The following is a 20,899-nucleotide window of genomic DNA, read 5'->3' on the forward strand; positions in this document are numbered from 1 at the left end:
AGCCCAGACTCGACTTGGAAGACGTATCTGCCGCCCAATTGCGAAGCCACAGCAGCCGCCTGGCCGCCACCACCGAGACCATAGTCCTCGCCTGGACGCGGAACAGGTCATACGAGGCATCCGCCCCGTACGCCACTGCAGCTTCTAACCTGTCCGCTTGGGCGGCCTCCGCCGCTGGCAGATCCTGGGAGGTGAGAAGTTGTTGAACCCACAGGAGGCTTGCCCGCTGGGCGAGTGAACTGCACATCGCTGCTCTCATACCCAGCGCGGAGACCTCGAAGACTCTTTTCAGGAAGATCTCCAATTTGCGATCTTGCGTATCCCGCAAGGCCGTGCCCCCTGTCACCGGGATTGTCGTCCTCTTCGTGACCGCCGAGACTGCAGAGTCAACTCTCGGAACCTTGATGAGATCCAGGAAATCTTGAGGTAGCGGGTACAGCCGTTCCATGGCACGACTCACTTTCAGAGTCGCTTCGGGGGTATCCCATTCCCTCGTGAGGAGCTGCAGGAACGAGTCGTGAATGGGGAAAGCCCTCGCCCTCGGGCGCAGGGCCGCCAGGACCGGATCTCCTTTCTTTGAGGATGTGACCACCGCCGGCGCTACTGGAGCAGGCGGGTCAGGTGGCGGATCCAGGTCCAGCTCCTGAATGATGCGCGGGATGAGCTCGTCCAGCTCTTCCCTCTGGAAAAGGCGCAGCGTACGCGGATCGTCCCCCTCCGTCGTGGCGTCCCCTTGCCCCAGATCGATGAAGTCCGGGTCAGGGTCCACTGGGTCCGGCGTCGATCCCCCTGTCGTTGGCGAAACCCGAGCCCGTGCGGGTAGGCGAGGGGCCCCCGCTCCCGCCGCAACGGGGGGGGCCGGAGCCGCAGGCGAGGTTCGGCATATCTTGGCAGGGGGGGGGGTCCACCGGCGTATCCAGACCCTGCAGGTATGCCGTGTGCATAAGTAGTACGAACTCCGGGGAAAACCCGGGTCGCGCCGCGGAGGCTCTGGAGGGGGGCACGTCCGCGCTCTCCTGCCCCTGCGGGCCCTGCTCCGGCAGCAAGGGCGGGGGCGAGTCTGGCTCCGACTCCCTGTCATTCGCTCTCTCCTGAGGTGCCTCGGGGCGCCGAGCGCTCAAGATGGCCCCCGTTCCCGCCAGGCCTGTGGGAGGGGTCCGCCCCCGGCGTCCGGGCAGAGGCGCGAGAAAGGAGAAATCTGCCACAGGCTGTGAGGTGCCTTCCCCCCCGGGAAGACACCGGGCACAGATGCCCTCCCTGGAGATGCGGGACCCCGGTTCGCCGCAGGCCGCGCAGCGCGTCGGCCGCGGCATCGCAGTGCCGAAAAAGTACCGCGAAAAACGAAAAACGATAAACGAAAGACGAAAGAAAAACGAAAGTGCTCAAAATGAATAAAATAATGAGCCTCGGGGTCCCGCGAGCCGAAACGCCGCCGCCGCGGGGGGGCCCGATGGCCTGCACTGCCCGCCGAAGTGAGGAATCCGAAGGCGCGGGGGGGCCCTCCTGGCCGCACTACCCGCCAAAAAGAAAAACCTGCCTGCCTGCCTTGCCGAGCCGCCCACGAGGCGCTCAAGATGGCCGCTGACAGTGTGGCAAGCGCGCAGAGGCCGGTGCTATCGGTCTCCGCGAGGTACCAGGGGTGTTTGGGGAGCTGAAAGGAAAAGAAACAGAGACTTACCCCAACAGTAGTGCATAGAACACAAGGGAGACGCAAACAGAGGGTAAGCCACGCCTCCCCAAAGTTGAACCCCTCAATAAATTAATTTGCTCAATCGGAGCTTTCCTTTTTTTTTTTTTTTTTTTTTTTTTTATAACAAACTTGCTTCAAACTTGATTCCACAGAAAAAAGGCAATAGCCCAAGAAAAGGCAGCCAAAGACAAAGTGAAAAGCTTATGCTGAATTGGGAGCACTCCAAATTCCCTACTCGCATCTGCTGGAGTCAGAAGATACTGAACTCCTGCAGAGGGGGTAGTTCTACTTATGGTGACGCCCCCTCAAAGTTTTGGCTGACTCCATCTGCTGGATTGGGGACATAACCCACGGTCTGGACTGATCCAGGTACGTACAGGGAACATGCCCTTGAGCACCAATACACCTCCTATTGGGAAAACAGGAAAAAAAAAACTCAAACCAGACTCCTATGCAGAAATTGCACTCTAGCAGAATACATCAGCTCAGTCACAAAGGCAGAACACAGACAGACCCTACTAAATACACAAACCAGAGTCAGGAAGATGCATACAAAACCTGAACTGGGAAACCCCAAGAAGCCAGACTCTCCATGCAATGCATCATCAGAGAACTGGAAACAGAAATGCATTTCCTCCCATGCTGTACAAAATACGAAGTTACTGACTTTTCCTGTCAAGCGGCAGAATAACCTTCCTCTTCTGCAAGTCCAATATGGCTCCAGAGTTAGGGGTTGACAATTTAAGCTCTTATAGCCAGGGCCGGTGCAAGGGGATTTGGCGCCCTAGGCGAGCCTTCTTCCTTGCGCCCCCCCCCCCCCCCCCCGGTCTCGGCCCCGACTCCTACCTCATTCTCAATCACGCCCGCTGACTGGGGTTTTCTGGGTCGCGAGCAGATTGGGCACTGCTTGCGGCCCGCCAAATCTCCACTCCTCTTTGCCACCACTTGCGGCCCCATATGGCTCGCACCCAGTGGCGCACCAAGGGTCTCCGGCGCCCAGGGGCCAATGCATTTGTGTGCCACAGAAAATCAGTGGCATCTCTAGACAGAAGAATTTGTTTTGGGTGGGGGGGGGGAGCCAAAATGACATTTCTTCATCTCACCCACCTCTATAGCATGGATCCTGCTTTAAAATTGGTTATAAAAAAAAGTGTTGTAAGTCCAAAGGGTCCTCTGCATTATTTTAAAAAGCTGGCCAGTTTCACACTTCTAGTAAAACTACTATAAAATTATTTGATAGCCTCATTCAACTAATTCTATATGGATTATGAGAGTGAAGTCTGGAATATATAGGAAGGGACAGAATGTCAATACAAATCCTGCACCTCCAGTTCTGTATCTCTGTGCATCCACTGAAATTCCCCCAAACAATGGAGCTTGGATGTTTCCCTTACAGCTCATCATATTAAAATATATTTTCAAATTCTGGTGTCACCTCACAGTAACAGCAGCACAAACACCTTCCACTGCCAGACACATTGTGAACTAACACAAAGCACCGCAAAAAAGACACCCAAAATCTATACTGCAATCCCATCATAACATAACAGTAATAACACCAAGGACTCAAACAACAATACCCTACCTGTGAATAAGCAAGGGTAAATATTACACTGGGTCCTAGAATACCAATACACCACCTACTGAGGAAACAAAACAAACCCGATTGCTATAGATCTCTATACAGACACTATATGATAGCAGAATCTCTCATCATGGTCACACACACAGAGCAGAGACAGACCCTCACCAAATACAGAATACAAAATAAAGGAGCACAAATTAGAAAAAACTGAAATGGAAACCCCAAGAAGCCAGACTCTGTGTATTAGCAATGGAAAAACAGAACAACCATTCCTCATAAAACAAATAAAATCAAGAAACAAAGCATCAGTTATAATAGTAAAACCATACTAATAAAATATTTTAAAACTACTGATAAATAGAATTTCTATTAATTAAAATCATATATATTTTTTACAATTTCCCAAACACCAATAAAATATTTCAAAACAGTACATATATCAAATAACACACAATAATTAAAACTAATAAGGATTTTAAAAAGCCCCTGCTGTCCATACATGGGAGCTCTTGATTTCCAGTCACCCTGATATTGTCGAGGATTAGGAGGTTATCCTCTCTCTCTCACACATACTCACATGTCCATTCTCTCTCACACATACACTGTCACATACATACACATTCATGCTCTTATACCCAACCATAACCTCTCGCTCTCACAGACACTGACACACTCAGGCACTCTCTCCCCCTCCACACACACCCCCACACAAACTCTTACTCCCCTGGATTTTCTCATACACACTCATGCTCTCACTCTCACTGGCTCCCTCACATACACACAAACACACACTCCCAGGCAAGCTCCCACTCGTTCTCACACAGACACACACACACACAGGCAAGCTCCTAGTCATTCTCACACTGAACCCCAGGCAGGCTCCCATTCATTTTCACACCACTCCCTCCCCATCCCCCAGGCATGCACACATTCAGTCTCACACACACAGACCCCCAGGCAGGCACCAATTTATTCTCACACACACACATACACCACAAACAGGCAGGCACCTATTCTCACACATACAAACCCCAGGAAGACACCCATACATTCAAAGACACACCCTCAGGCAGGCACCCATGCATTCACACACATACACCGCCAGACAGACTCCCATTCATACACATGCACACAATAAAGGCAGAGACCCCCTCTCTTTCTTTTGCCAGCAACCTCAGAGCCTCTCTCATTCTTCTGCTGCCACTGTCACTGCTGCTCTATGGCTATTGCGGAGGTGCTGATTGCTGCTATTGGCACTGAAGCCCATTCTGCTGCCTCCTCTGTGCAGGCCCCATGGGCTTCCAGTTCCTCTATGCTGATCTCGTACATTGTGAGATCCGCATAGAGAAAGTGCTACTCTTGCACATTCCCAAAGATTACATGTTCCAATCAGTAAAAAGTAATTTATTTCTTTTTACATTTGCTGTCTGATCTTAGTTTTCTAATCGGTTGGTCACAGGCTTTTTTTTTTTCCACCTTCCCTTTCTTATTTTTTTGCCAATTCGTTTTATAACATATTTCTTTTCTCTCCATCTGTCTGCTTCCCTCAAACACACAGTCAGGTTCTCATTCTCACATGCTTTCTCTCTCTCACATACACAGGCACTCATTCTCACATGCTGTCCCTCATACAATCATTTATACACAGTCTCTCTCTTGCACATGCTGTCTAACTCTCACTCCCACATGCTGTCTTGCTCAAGCACAGGTTCTCACTGTCACATGCTCTCTCATGCTGTCTTGCTCAAGCACAGGTTCTCACTGTCACATGCTCTCTCTCATACAATCATTCCTACACACAGGCTCTCACTGTCACATGCTGACTCACACACACAGGCTCTCTCTCACTCCCACATGCTGTCCTGCTCAAGCACAGGCTCTCACTGTCACATGCTCTCTCTCATACAATCATTCCTACACACAGGCTCTCACTGTCACATGCTGACTCACACACACAGGTGCTCTCTCTCACTCCTACATGCTGTCTTGCTCAAGCACAGGCTCTCACTGTCACATGCTGTCTCACACACACAGAGGCTCTCCCATGCTGTCTCTGCAAACATTCAGGTCTTCACTCCCACACACAGTCTCTCAACTCATCTCATACATACACACTGTACAAACCCTCAGTCTCTCTCTCACCTCTGGGCCTCCTCTTCACGGGCCACTGCAGGATGGGCTCTGCAGCGGCCCCGGTCTTCTCGAGCCGCGCTGATCCTCTTCTGCACGCGGCTGATGCTCCTCCTCTTTCCTGCCCGCGCGGCTCCGGCAACATTTTTCTTCCGGGGCCGCGCGGGCAGAAAGGAGGAGGAGCACCAGCCAATGCAGGAGCTTCTCCTCCTTCCTGCCCGCGCGGCCCCGGAAGAAAAATGTTGCCGGAGCCGCGCGGGCAGGAAGGAGGAGGAGCACCAGCCAATGCAGGAGCTTCTCCTCCTTCCTGCCCGCGCGGCCCCGGAAGAAAAATGTTGCCGGAGCCGCGCGGGCAGGAAGGAGGAGGAGCACCAGCCAATGCAGGAGCTTCTCCTCCTTCCTGCCCGCGCGGCCCCGGAAGAAAAATGTTGCCGGAGCCGCGCGGGCAGGAAAGAGGAGGAGCACCAGCATGCTTAGACGCGACTGTACCACGGTCCTGCCGATCTTCTTGCTGTGTGTATCCGGCACACAGCATAGCAGTAGTTCACCGCTCAGCCGCCATTGGGATGACGTCTACCGGCGGCCATTGGCCATCAGCGGCTCGGCGCCCCCTAATGCTCAGCGCCCTAGGCGATCGCCTAGTTCGCCTAGTGGTTCCGCCGGCCCTGCTTATAGCTTATGATAAAGACCAGATGCTCTAGCAACTGAATTACAGCGTTTGCGAGAGCCTATGGCACCTGCGACTCGCTCAGGATGAGGCGGTCATCCCAGTAAAGAAAGATATGAATTCCCCCCGAAACCCGAGATGAGATGCAACCGCTGCTAAACATTTGGTAAAGATCTGAGGGGTGGATGCTAGGCTGGAGGGAAGCACTCTCTGTACTGGAAGTGCCACCGACCTACCAACGAACCTATGGTAACACCTGCAGCCGTCATGCGTCGTAACGTAAGGACAGGTGTCCCCGAGACAGCAAAAAAACCCATCCCAGAGGGAGGGCGATAGGCGGTCATGCTCAATGGCTGGCAAGTGGGAAAAAATTCCTTAGCATGGTTAGCCCAGAGTAACTGGGATAGACTGCCATCCTCTAGGCTACTATGAAATGACATTGACGCCAACCATTGCACAGCCAGAAGGTCATTCTGAATGGGAAAAAAAAAGAAATATTACTGCTGGCAATACATACAGAAGATGTCCTCTGATCAAATATTAAAGCCTGAACAACTATATCGCCAGCTCTGTATTCAGGAAATGGTGCACAGGCAAAACTGTTCATAAAAACTTTGTCTTACCAGACTAAAGTGTTAATTTTAAAAGTCCAGGTAAATTATAAAGGGTTATCTGCAGCACCTTAGCACAGTGATTTCTCTAAACTTAGTTGTTATTTGCACTGGGCGAATGTCAGGAGGTGCCAGATTGTGCAGGACTTGGGTGGGGGAGGGAGGGAAGGGAAGGAGAAAAAAAAGAATGTGTGACCTCCATATCCCTTAAGAAATATCCCTCCCTGAGTGGTTTTTAGGTGGTTCAGAGATGGTTTATAGAGTTCCTCCAGCTTTACCACAAATATATTTAATATGCTGTAAACTCATGCATGGGGGCTGAGATCTCTAAGTGTGGGGGTGTCACAGGGAGTGCTGGATGGCAGTGTGCGTGGTTGGAGGACTCATTGTGTGGGTGTCACAAGGAGTGTTATATGGCAGTGTATGGAATTGAAGGTCTCAGTGTGGGAGTGTAACAGGGACTGTTGGATAGCAGTGTTTGGGGGTGGATGGTTTCACTGTGCGGGTGTCACAGAGAGTGCTGAATGGCAGTGCATAGAGGTGGGAGATCTCAGTGTGGGGTGTCACAGGGAGTGCTGGATGGCAGTGTGTGGAGGTGGGAGATCTCAGTGTGGGGGTGTCACAGGGAGTGCTAGATGGCAGTGTTTGGGGCTGGATGGGTTTCAATGTAGGGGTATCACAGGGATTGTAGGTTGGCAATATTTTTGGGTTGGAGGCTTAAATATGTGGGTGTCACAGGGAGTGCTGGATGGTAGTGTTGGGGGTGGGAGGTGTCAGCGTGGAGGTGTTACAGGGAGTGTTTGTTGGCAGTATGTGAGGGTGTCACAGGGATTGCTGGATGGCAGTGTGTGGGAGTGGGAGGTCTCAGTGTGGAGGTGTCACAGGGAGTGCTGGACGGCAGTGCTGGGGGTGGGAGGTCTCAGCGTGGAAGTGTTACAGTGAGTGTTCGTTGGCAGTGTCACAGGCAGTGCTGGATGGCAGTGTCTGGGGTGGGAGGTCTCAGCTTGGAGGTGTTACAGGGATTGTTTGTTGGCAGTGTGTGGGGATGTCACAGGGAGTGCTGGATGGCAGTGTTGGGGGTGGGAGGTGTCAGCGTGGAGGTGTTACAGGGATTGTTTGTTGGCAGTGTGTGGGGATGTCACAGGGAGTGCTGGATGGCAGTGTTGGGGGTGGGAGGTGTCAGCGTGGAGGTGTTACAGGGAGTGTTCGTTGGCAGTGTATGGGGATGTCACAGGGAGTGCTGGATGGCAGTGTTGGGGATGGGAGGTCTCAGCGTGGAGGTGTTACAGGGAGTGTTCGTTGGCAGTGTGTGGGAATGTCACAGGGAGTGCTGGATGGCAGTGTTGGGGATGGGAGGTCTCAGCGTGGAGGTGTTACAGGGAGTGTTCGTTGGCAGTGTATGGGGATGTCACAGGGAGTGCTGGATGGCAGTGTTGGGGATGGGAGGTCTCAGCGTGGAGGTGTTACAGGGAGTGTTCGTTGGCAGTGTGTGGGGATGTCACAGGGAGTGCTGGATGGCAGTGTTGGGGGTGGGAGGTGTCAGCGTGGAGGTGTTACAGGGAGTGTTCGTTGGCAGTGTATGGGGATGTCACAGGGAGTGCTGGATGGCAGTGTTGGGGATGGGAGGTCTCATCATGGAGGTGTTACAGGGAGTGTTCGTTGGCAGTGTGTGGGAATGTCACAGGGAGTGCTGGATGGCAGTGTTGGGGGTGGGAGGTCTCAGCGTGGAGGTGTTACAGGGAGTGTTCGTTGGCAGTGTATGGGGATGCCACAGGCAGTGCTGGATGGCAGTGTCTGGGGTGGGAGGTCTCAGCTTGGAGGTGTTACAGGGATTGTTTGTTGGCAGTGTGTGGGGATGTCACAGGGAGTGCTGGATGGTAGTGTTGGGGGTGGGAGGTGTCAGCGTGGAGGTGTTACAGGGATTGTTTGTTGGCAGTGTGTGGGGATGTCACAGGGAGTGCTGGATGGCAGTGTTGGGGGTCGGAGGTGTCAGCGTGGAGGTGTTACAGAGAGTGTTCGTTGGCAGTGTCACAGGGAGTGTTGGATGGCAGTGTTGGGGGTGGGAGGTGTCAGCGTGGAGTTGTTACAGTGAGTGTTCGTTGGCAGTGTCACAGGGAGTGCTGGATGGCAGTGTTGGGGGTGGGAGGTCTCAGCGTGGAGGTGTTACAGGGAGTGTTCATTGGCAGTGTGTGGGGATGTCACAGGGAGTGCTGGATGGCAGTGTTGGGGGTGGGAGGTGTCAGCGTGGAGGTGTTACAGGGAGTGTTCGTTGGCAGTGTGTGGTAATGTTTAAGGGTGGTGGACTTCCTGTGCACCCCAACCCTTATGCACAGACTGCCAAAGGAAGTCTGGTAAACCTTCCCCAGCACGCAGGCCACGTGGTGGCATTTGAAGTCCTCTCCCAGCCAGCAGGGCCCGCTCTCTCCTGAACCCTGCTCTGCCGGCACTATCGGTGCTCATGGCCGGCTGTGCCATTCCCAATCCCATTGACCCCTCCCCAAGGCTCCGGCCGTCACTCCTGTGCCAGACAGGTTCATGCTAAGGGGAGCAGGTGTTACTTGCTTGTATTCAAAAGGATTTTTGGAGGGTTTCCTTTCAGTAAATGAGACTTTCCCCTGTCACTCACCTCTCCAGGAGCTTTTCAGTTTCCGGTCCTGCTGGTCCCTGACCCACGGGTCTTCCTCCCGCTCAAACTTTAATATCAGAGAAGGTTTCTCAGAGGAAGAGCCTGTTCCAAGCCAAAAAGAAGTTACATTGTGGTTTTCCCTAACTTAAGTGATATTTTAACTAAATATTCGTACAGAGAGAGTGAACCAGCGTTTCAACAAACCTTTGTACAGACTAAAGCTCATTCTGATGGGACACAAATATATTACCCCTGTCAATACATATAAGAGATATGGTTTGCACTTTCTGGATCCTTGCCAGTCTGGCATCAGGTATCGGCGTAACGTTAATGGCTTTTATAGATGATCGGAGCTACCAGCCTGATGAAGGCTAGAATCCAGCATTGCTCTTTTCGACCTTAGCGCTGCTTTTGATCTCATGCACAATAATATCTCGTTAGATCATCTGATTCTCTGGGGATCAGTGGTACAGTATTAATGTGGTGCAGTCCTTTTATTTTAATAGGAAGGTTAAAAACAGTGACTTTGGGCAGAAGATTCCTCCCTCTAGCTTCCCAATATTCTGTAGAGGTCCCCAGGATCAATATGATCCCCCGTCCTATTCAATATGTATTTGTCAACACTGGGGAGACCCTTCATTCGGCAGATGGGCCTTCGTTTTTCTCATCTGTGTGGCCCATATCCAGGGAGGTCTTCCACCGAGATCCAACCATGAGGAGGAGAGGGCCAGGCTTAATAACAGAGGCCTGGAAAAGATCAAAGGGCACGATGCAATAAAAGAGAGCAGAAAGCGGGCACTCAGTGTTGAGCACCTACTTTTCTAACGCGCACCCAGGCACCTCACCTGGGTGAGCGATGCAATATTGGTGCCCAGGAGAGGTGGCTGTCAGCGGGCTAGGAAAATAGATGCTCAGTTTTATGTGCTCGTTAATTCAGCGTCCCTCTTCCTAACCTGGCCGCCAGCACTTTTAAAAAAAAATGATATATTTTTTTAAACCTTTTGGTTCCTCCCACTTAATATTGCCACGATATTAAGTTGAATGATCTGCTTTTCTGTACAAATTTCTGAGCGTAAAATTGTACGGGGCAGGCGCATAATTTTTTTTTAGATTTGGGGATAATAACTAACAGCCTCATTAACGTGCATTTGCATGTGATGAGCGCTATTAGTTTCACGGGGGGAGGGGCTGGACGCACGTTTTGGACACGCTGATCCACTTACAGCACAAGGGGCTGCGGACGCGCGTCCAAACGGTGGCCAAGCCAGGTCACAGGTACCTGGCAGGATCCCAAAGAGTAGAGAGATCCCAATGGTGCTCATGCTCAGGGATAAGTAGTGGCTTTCCTCAAGTCTACCTGGTTAATAACATTGTATGGACTTTTCCTCCAGGAACATGTCCAGATCTTTATTAAATCCAGCTACGCTAATTGTCTTTACCACATCCTCCAGCAATGAACTCCAGAGCTTAACTGTGCGTTGAATGAAAAAGAATCTTCTCCAAATTGTTTTAAATGTGTTACCCAGTAACTTCATTGTACGTCCCCTGGTCTTTGTATTTTTTGAAAGAGTAAACAACCGATTAAAGTTTACTCGTTCCATTCCACTCATTTTGTAGACCTCTATCGTATCTGCCCTCAGCCGTCTCTTCTCCAAGCTGAAGAGTCCTAACATCTTTACCATTTCCTCATAGGGGAGCTGTTCCATTCCCTTTATCATCTTGGTCGTCTTTCTCTGTACCTTTTCTAGTTCTGCTATATCTTTTTTTGAGATGTGGTGACCGGAACTGCACACAGTCCTCGAGATGAGGTCGCAGCATGGAGCGATACAGAGGCATTATGGGCTTGATGGACCCTTGGTCTGACCCAGTATGGCATGTTCTTATGTTCTCTGTGTTATTCTCCTTTCCTTTCCTAATAATTCTTAACATTGTTTGCTTTTTTGACCACCGCCACACACTGAAACAAGGATTTCAAAGTATTGTCCAAGACGATGCCCAGATCCTTTTGCTAGGTAGTAGCTCCTAAAATGGAACCTGTCATCATGTAACTACAGCAAGGGTTATTTTTCCCTATATGCAACACCTTGCACTTGTCCACATTAAATTTCATCTGCCATTTGGATGCCCAATTTTCCAGTCTTGCAAGGTCCTCCTGCAATGTATCACAATCTGCTTGTGATTTAACAATTCGGAATAATTCTGTCTCATCTGCAAATTTGATTACTTCATTGGTTCCTATTTCCAGATCATTTATAAATATATTAAAAAGCATCAGTCCCAGTAGAGATCCCTGAGGCACTCTATTTACTTTCTTCCATTGAGAAAACTACTATTTAGTTCTACTCTCTATTTTCTTTCTTTTAACCAGTTAGCAATCTGCAATAGGACACTGTCTCCTATCCCGTGACTTTTTAATTTTCTCATGAGTCTCTTTGTCAAACACCTTCTGAAAATCCAAACACACTACATCCACCGCCTCACCATTATCCACGTTTATTAAACCTTTAAAAAAAAAATGTAGCAAATTGGTGAGATACGACTTCCCTTGCATAAATCCATGTTGGCTGTGCCCCATTCAACCGTGTCTTTCTATATATTCTTTAATTTTGTTCTTTAGAATAGTTTCAACGATTTTTCCCAGCACTGAAGCCAGACTAGCTGGTCTATAGTTTTCCAGATCACGCCTGGAGCCCTTTTAAAAGATCAGCATTACATTCACCACCCTCCAATGTTCAGGTACAATAGACGATTTTAATGATAGGTTACAAATTACTAGTAATAGAGCTACAATTTCATTTTTTAGTTCTTTAAAAACTCTGGAGTATATACCATCTGTTCCAGGTGATTTGCTGCTCTTTATTTTGTGTTTTTGTATATTTGCCCTATTATATCTTTCAGGTTCACCATGATTTGTTTTAGTTCCTCCAAGACATCATCATTAAATACCATTTCCAGCACAGGTATTTCCCCAACATAATCCTCCTCCGTAGATACCAAGATAAAGAATGAATTTAGTCTTTCTGCTATGGCCTTATATTCCCCCAGTGCCCCTTTTACTTCCTGATCATCTAACAGTCCAACCAACTCCCTCATTGGCTCTCTACTTTGGATGTATTTGAAAATACTTTTATTTTCTGTTTTTGTCTCTATGGCCAACTACTTTTCAAATTCTCTCTCTGAAGTTCTTCTCGTGGAACGGGGAGCATTTCACAGAATGCTACTGTGGAGGTTCTGGAAATTACTACATTTGGCTACCAGGACCTCCCTCCCACACCTTCCTATGTCATTGGTGCCCACATGTATCATAACAGCTAGCTCATCCCAGCAACGTCTAATATCTACCTTATAAATGGGCTCTGACCGACGGCCCGCAAATGCGCAGTAGAGAGCAGCTCTACCGCGCATGTGCGGGCGAGCACGTCGGTCAGAGCCGTGTGTGCCCGAAAAAAAAAAATGGCGGTGGGGCCGCAGGAGCGGCAGCGGCCGCGAAGCAGGAGTGGGAGGAGCAGTAGCGGCAGCAGCAGCAACGAAAAAATGGCGGTGGGGCCGCAGGAGCGGCGGCGGCCGCAAAGCAGGAGTGGGAGGAGCAGGAGCGGCGGCAGCCGCGATGACGAGCAGGAGCGGGAGGAGAAGCAGCTGCGCCGCGCACGCGCGGGAGTGACAGCCCCCCGAGATCTGCCGGCAGGAGCGGGAGGAGAAGTAGCGGCGCCACGCGCGCGCGGGAGGGACACCCCCGCCCCCAGATCTGCCGGTTGTGGATGATCTTAAAGGGGAGGGGATTGAGAGAGGGGGAGTGACTGAGGAGAGGGAGGGGAAGGTGAGAGGGAGGGAAGGTGAGAGAGAGGGGGAGGGAGGTGTGAGAGAGGGAGGTGAGAGAGGGGGAGGGAAGGTGTGAGAGAGAGGGGGAGGGAGGTGTGAGAGAGGGAGGTGAGAGAGGGAGGGAGGGAGGTGTGAGGGGGGAGGGAGGTGAGAAAGGGAGGGGGTGAGGGGGGGTGAGAGGGAGGGGGGAAAGGTGAGGGAGGGAGGGAAGGGGAGAGGGAGGGGGAAGGTGAGAGAGAGGGAAGTGAGAGGGAGGGGGGAGAGAGTGAAGGAGGAGGTAGAATGAGGGGGAGGGAGTGGGAAGGAAACGGACCGAGCCCGTTGTTACGGGCTTACCGGCTAGTCCTATATAGTTGACACACGAGGTCCACAAACTTTTCACCGGGCAGGTAAATTATCAAGTAATCCTCACATCCACCAGCCATCAATCCACATTCCTAATGATAGAATTACCAGTTATGACAGCCATTCTAACCGTTTCCTCTTGAGCCCTTGGAGATCTTCCTCAGTGTGAGAGAATATGGCATCGACTGGAGAGCAGGTCCTAACTACTGGATCACTTCCTGTTGCACCAAAAGTGATAGTCTCCTTCCAGCTGATCTTGTTCTTCCACGGCAGCACCGGGGCTGCCAGACTGGAGTTGGGACTTGGCTACTATGTCCCTGAAGGTCTCATCTATATACCTCTCTGTCTGCCTCAGCTCCTCCAGGTCTGCCACTCTAGCCTCCAGAGATCGGACTCGTTCTCTGAGCGCCAGGAGCTCTTTGCACCGGGTGCACACATACAACCTCTCAAGTGGTATGTAATCATACAAGTGGCACTCGGTGAAAAAGACTGGATGGCCTCCATCTCGCTGCAGAACTGCTCTCTACATCTTATTATTATTGAATTGTTAGTTAATTAAAGTTGCTAAGGAAGTAGGATTCTAAAGTCCATTAAATTTATTGGGTTTATTAATTTGACAATGACCTGCAAGGGGACAATAGTTGATCTATTGATAAGGGCTGGGTTACTCCCCTTGATTTAGCTAAATCCCTGATTGATTTTTAATATGAAAATGTCACTTGTCCTCTTAACTGGAGTAACAGTCTATAAATCAAAGAATGCTTAGGGGTGGGTGGAAGGAAAAGAAAGACAGAAAAAAATTAACCTCCCTTTCTTTTAAGTCAGGCATACACACAGGGAAGATAACTTTCAAACCTAGGGGCCAATGCAAAAAAGTTGTACTGAAAGCAGGCGCTGTGTATTCAGCACCTGTTTTCATAACGCGCCCCCAGGCACCGCTCCTGGGGCGCGATGCAATATTTAAATTAGAGTTTGCGCTGTCGAGGTGGCGCTAGGGGCGATGTACGCCCCTAGCGCCTCCTTGACAGCGCAAGCCGGAGAGAGGTCCATTGTCGGTGGCTGTCTGCCGGTTAAGAAAACGGACGCTGAATTTATCAGCGTCCCGTTTTCCTAACCAGCGCACATGCAGGGGGTTAGGAAAATGGATGCTGATAAATTCAGCGTCCATTCTCCCAACCTGACTACCGGCACCAGGAGTGTATAAAAACAAAATTAAAGTATCCAGCACTTAATATTAATTTCACTCCTTCACTTATTGCTGATTGGTCCCTTTACTGTCACATGTCAGTGAAAAGGACCAATGGGCAATAAGTGAAGTAGTGAATAAGTTAATATTACGTGCTGGACACTTTAATATTGATTAATATACTCCTTCTGGTGCCGGTAGTCAGGTTCGGAGAACGGACGCTGAATTAACCAGCATCCATTTTGCAAAACCCTGCCGCTGCTTTTTTTAAACTTTTTTTTTTTTTCATTATTTTTTTAAAGAGTTGTTCCTCCCAGTTAATATCCCAAGGATAGTAAGTGGTAGGCAGTACAGAAAAGCAGTTTTTTCTGCTTTTCTGTACTAGTTTTAATAGCGCTCAGCAATTAACACCTGCTCCAGGCTTGCTTTAAGGTGATCCTTCCCAACAGGGATCCAGAAAGAAGAGATTATAGAGGCTGTGTAAGAACCAGACAGATCCAGAAGATCTGCTAAATGTGAGTAGCAGAAATTGAGGACACCCATCTGGTGTTTTCATCCCCTGGGGGGGGGGGGAGAGACAGAAGATTTACTCTCCCTGCCATATACTAATTACCATTTTTGCCAAATTGGAAGGGGTTTTCAACCAGCTTAAAGAGACCCTGCCCACTTGGGAACTCCACTTAACCATGCCCTGTTTGTTTTAAATGTACTCCCTTATTAGCTTCAAGGCGTCCTAATATTATTAGAAAAGCTAAATAACCATTCCCTATTTACCCATTCCACCGCACTCAGGATTTGCATTCCCTTGTAGACTTCAGGTACAGTGGCAGATATTAATGACTGGTTACAGATAACCAATTGCATATTTGAGTTCCTTCCAAGCTCTGGGGTGAATACCGACAGATCCTGGTGATTTGGTACAAGCATGTCAAATTGCTCAAGTATGTCTTCCAGATTCACAGTGATCTGCCTCAGTTCCTCTGAATCATCATCTATAAAGAGTGGTTCTTGAGTGGGTATTCAATTAATTTTTCTACTATGGCCTTATCCTCTCTGGAGTATCCCTGTGAGGGAGTTTAAAGACAACTCCCTCAGTCTACCTTAAGAGACCGGGCACAACTATCTCACCCAATCCTCCCTAAGGTTGAATCCCGCAGGGAATCCTGGGTGAAGGGAGGAGCCTTTCATCAGACCTTAAAACCTGAGGGCCTGAGAGGGTTAGATGGGCCCTGGGAGCTGACGGAGTCCCAGCACGTGCAGAGACCACATACATCTCAAGTTTGGTTAGACTTTCCCTTGTATAAAAAGTTTACTGCTTGAAAGAATGTGTTTTGCCTGAGAATAGGGTGAAGTGCTCTAGGGTTCTACTTTTCGTTTTCACCGCTGTCTGAATTACCGGAAGTAAAGGAGCTGCCATTTTGTTTAACGACACTATAAATAAAGAGCACGGAATCACAGCCATAATCTGCGTGCGGTTTCCTCTGGCTGTGTCCAAGCCTCTTGGCTGCTCGAGCTACCACAATCCCTTTGACTTTCTGGTCATCTAAACATCCAGCCGATTCCCTCAGAGACGTCTTGCTTTTGATGTACTTGAAAAAGTGGAGCTTGCCTCTGACAAGTTTCTACTCAAATTCTCTCCTGGCCTACCTTCTTCATGTTTTACATCTAATCTGCCTGTGGTTTTCCTACTTTACTCATTAGGACCTGCGTTCCATTTTTAAGAGGATACACAACTCTTTCGCAGCACCATTTTAAGCTCGCTGACAATCATTTGGGCTTCTTTTGTCCTTTTTAACTTGTGGAATAAATTCTATCTGGGCTTCCAAAGTCTGTTTCTCTCTGCTCAGTCCCAGCCTCTGGATTCACCTTAGAGCAGATCAGTAGAGGGAGGTTAAGATAAACTTTCTCTCTCATTCCCCTTTTATCTCTTCCTCTCATCCCACAGTCAGCCTTCTCTTTCTCCCCTTTTGGCTATTTACCCCATTCCTCCACAGCCTGTGTCATCTTTCTAAGCTCCATCCCACATTAATGCCAAGAAAAGAGGTGCTGACTATGAGCCTCCCTGCTGCAACATTCCAGCACCCATTACCTCTCCTGCACCCCTCCAGAACCAACACTCAACTCCCCAGTCCTCCTTATCCACTTCGTAACCCTCGCTCTCCTTCCAACAGGCTCTTCTCCCGGCCTTCCAGTGAGGCTCCCTTGCAGCAGCTCTGGCCAGTGCCTATCATTACCGGCTACCTCTGGCTGCTAGGCTTAATTTCTCCCCTTCCCAAATGTGGATCAAGCAAGACGAGCTCCTCTCATAGGACACACAAACGGTAAACAAACTAAAAAAAGGCATGGGATAAACACTTTGGATCCCTAAAGGCTAGAGAATGGCAATGGAGGAAAAGGATCTGTTCTGGGACCAATGCTTTTCAACATATTTATAAACAACCTGGAAGTGGGAACCACAACGTGAGGGGATCAAATCTGCCGATGACACAAACTTATTCAAAGTTGTCAAATCACAAGAGGATTTGTGAGAAATTGCAAAACTGGGAGACTGGGCACGCAAAGGGCAAACGAAATGTAATGTGGACTGGTGCACAGTGATGCACTTAGGGAAGAGTAACCCAAATTATTGCTACATGATGCAAGGTTCCACATTAGGAATCATCATTCAGGAAAACAGGAAAAGGATCTAGGCCATGGCTTCCCAAACTTTTAGCCAACGTGACCCCATTTTGGCACTTGAAAATTCACACGACCCCAGAGGACAACCAAACCTAATTAGCGGGAGTGTAGTTCGCCTCCAACAATCCCTCCACTCACCATTCCTGCACTCCAAACTGATCCCCTCTCTCAACCTCCATCCCCCTCCAGAGGGTCTCTGAGCCTCTGCCCCTCCAGCTGATCCCCTCTTACATCCCCCAGTTCCTCTCCTCTCCCCTTCCCAGCCTAGCCTCTCGCTCACCCACTCACCCACTGATCCTCTCTCACCTCCAAGCCATTTTTGTAACCCAATTGATCATCTGTCATCTCCTTCCTCTCTCTTTACTCACGTACCCACCCCCCCAGTTGATACTCTCACCCCTAGCTCCTCTCTTGCATCCCCCCTCTCACCTTCCACAGCCAATCCCTCTCCCACTGATCCAACCCTCAAACCCTTCCTGTATCTGATCCCTCCCTGCAAACAGCCTCCATCCAAACATCCCCTTGACTAGCAACAGCAGCAACATTTTCCTTTGGGCCTCAGGTGATAAGTGGATGACAGCTAAAGGGAAGAGAGGGCAGGCTGATGACAGGGGCAACATTTTTCTCTTAGGTAAGTTCAGCGATGGGAGAGGATAGAGAAGAAGGGACGAAGGGACAACCTGCACAGACCTGTGCACACTCTGCCCACTCTTCCCCAATGACTGATCCAATGCCTGATGTTGATCTGCAACTGGGAGCAGCATTAATAATGAAAGTCAGCACAGGATCTGTGAGCCAGTAAAAGCTCCCAGGCCCTGCAGTGGCCCCAGTCCCTCCTCACACATGGATTCCTGGTAACGTGGAAACTCAAGCGAGGGCGGGACCGTTGCTAGGGATTCTTCCGCCTGATTGACCCGCTTTCCCCTGTTCCAAAAACCTCTGGATGCCAGGCTAAACCTTTATATGCCACTTTGGTACACGTTGGATAGTGCAGGTAGGGGACCAACACAGCAGGCCCATTCGCCAATCGCATCATAGCCACACTGCCTGAATAGGTTTCCATAAGCAACACAGAAAAAGAAAATGAAGGTTCGATTAGGTCTTACTTGCTAACTGGCTTTCCTGGAGGCCCAACAGTCTGATGGGATTCTCCCTCCCACCCCCTGGCAGATGAGGGCAGAGCGCCTGACTTCTTCCTGTGACATTAGCTGGCCCAGCAGGAAGACCGTCAGTAGTCTTTTGCCAAAACTTGTTCTCTTTTTTTTTTTTGCCTTCTTCGCCAAGTGACTCCATAATTCCAGACTATTCTGTCCCGTAGCCTCTCCTTACCTTGCCTCTGGCTCCCTGGTCTCCTCTGCTTTCCCATTCTATGGGGGATGCCTGTAACTTTACCCTAAACATGAAAAACGAATTGGCCAACTGAAAATGTTTCCTGTCGGTCTCTGAACACAACAAACAGGCCACAGGGGAGACAAAGCAAACAACCAAAGCAGAGACTGATGAAGTTAAGGGGGAGTTTCCTTCCATTCGCCCCTCATGGAGCTACTGCGTGCCTTTCCTTTTACTGTGAAAATTCCTTTTTTTCCCCCCCTTCTGGGTAGAATTTAGACTGGTCTGCCAGGACTCCAGGAAAGCCAATTAGCAAGGAAGACCTAATTGAACCTTCCTCTTCCTCCTGCCAGACCAGTACTGATGGGACTTAACAAAGCCCTCTTACTTCGGGTGGAAGATACCCAGAGCCATTTCGAGATCCCCTGTGGTGAAACTCGTCTCTCTCCTTTCCCGGAAATGCAGTTTATGGAGCTTTGAGAACGTACGCACCAATGCCCAGGTGGCTGCCCTGCAGATATCTACCGCTGCTACTGCTTTACACTCCGCCACTACGCGGCGTGCGCTCTTGTCGGTATGGGCTTTCCTTTTATCGTGCAAGCTGTTGCTATTTCTTCTTTAATCCATCTGGGAATGGTGGCCTTGGTTGCCGCCTCGCCTTTCCTCTGGCCTGAGCTTAGCACAAAATAGCCTATGTGATCTTCTGAACTCATTGGTCTCTTCCAGGTACCTTAGCAAGACCCTGTGAATACCCAAGAACCTCGGAGGTCTCTGTGTTTCCCTGCACATTCCAACTTCCCAAAGCCTGGCAAGGTAACGGGCTGGTTAATATGGAAATCTGACACCACTTTCCGTAGGAAGGCCGGCACTGGCCCAGTTGTCGCCATCTCATCGGAGAAAGACAGGTACAAGTCTCTAGATGATAATGCTTGCAATTCTGATATCCTTCTAGCTGAGCCTACGTCTACGAGCGTCACCATCTCGAGTGTCAGGTCTTTCAGGGAAATTTCATTCAGAGGATCAAAGGAAGGTCCAGTGAAGGGCCTTAGGACCAGATTCAGGTCCCAAGGTGGAACAACTGCTTGAGAAGTGGATTGGCGTGCTAAGTCCCCTTTAGGAAGCATACCACATCTGGATGGGCTGCCACTGATTTGCCTTTAAGATAGCCTCTAAAGCATACTATTGCTGCTACTTGCACCCTTTAAAGTGTTTATCGCTAGGCCCTTGTCCAGGCCTTTCTGTAAAAATTGCAGGATTTCTGGCATTTCTACCTTTCTAGGTGCTAGGTTTCTTCCCTTGCAGCACTTTTCAAAATCAGTCCATATGATAGTAACTAACATTACTGGCATTCAGTGAGAACTTATATGGGTTCTCCGTAACCACTGGTCCTTGCTTGAGATATGCCAGGACTGCTCCAAAGCTGATGGATTCCACTATCTTCCTTCTCACCTGGTCTGCATGCCATGGTCTCCCTGGCCAGTCTGAGGCCACTAGGATGACCAGTCCCAGGTGTCGCGCTACTCTTCTAATTAGCCTGCCCACCACTGGCCAGGGTGGGAACATGTACAGCAACTCATTCTTTGGCCACCGCTGCACTAGCATGTCTATGCCTCTGAAACCTACTTCCTTCCTGCTTCTAAGAAATTTGCTGCCTTGGCATTTATTCTTGTGGGCATCAAGTCCCACTGCGGGACTCCCCACAACTCTAACACTAGCCTGAAGACCTTCTCTGCTCGTTCCCATTCCTGTGGGACTAGCACCTATCAGCTGAGAGAGTCTGCCTGAATATTGCCTTTCCCTGTTATGTGCACTCTGAGATTTCCAGAAACTTGGCCTCGGCTGTTGCTGTTATTAGAGATTTCTCTCACCAGTGGCTTGCTCTTTCTTCCTCCTTGCTTGTTTATGTAGGCCACCACAGTGGCATTGTCCAAGAGGACCTGTACCACTTTGCTTTGAAATTCTACCTGAAAATGGTCTAGAGCCAAATCTGATGGCCCTCTGTACCAGCTGATTCATGGAGTATACTGATTCCTGGCAGGACCAGGGTCCTTGTGCTACTTGTCCTTGACAGTGTGCACCCCACTCCTGGCAACTTGCGTCCGTTGTCACCATTATCCCCGGAGCGGACTGTAGGCTGGTTCCTCTGGTCAGGTTGCTTGAGGTCAGCCAACAGCACAAGCTCCCTTCTAACATGCTTCAGTAACTAGATCCTCATGTAATTCTGACTTTGCA

The 20,899-nt window shown here is 49.7% G+C and overlaps 1 protein-coding gene across 2 annotated transcripts in view; it reads right to left on the reverse strand.

Moving 5' to 3' along the window:
- The window catches only part of LOC115083762 (zinc finger protein OZF-like), a 30,817-nt gene that overhangs the window by 5,440 nt on the left and 4,478 nt on the right, over positions 1 to 20,899 (reverse strand). For both annotated transcript variants that reach the window (XM_029587770.1, XM_029587769.1), the window contains exon 3: positions 9,310 to 9,411. In XM_029587770.1, coding sequence (XP_029443630.1) covers positions 9,310 to 9,411 — 102 coding nt within the window. The remainder of the gene's footprint in view (positions 1 to 9,309; positions 9,412 to 20,899) is intronic.

Source organism: Rhinatrema bivittatum, chromosome 2 (genome assembly GCF_901001135.1).
Source record: "Rhinatrema bivittatum chromosome 2, aRhiBiv1.1, whole genome shotgun sequence".
NCBI classification, from domain to species: Eukaryota; Metazoa; Chordata; class Amphibia; order Gymnophiona; family Rhinatrematidae; genus Rhinatrema; species Rhinatrema bivittatum.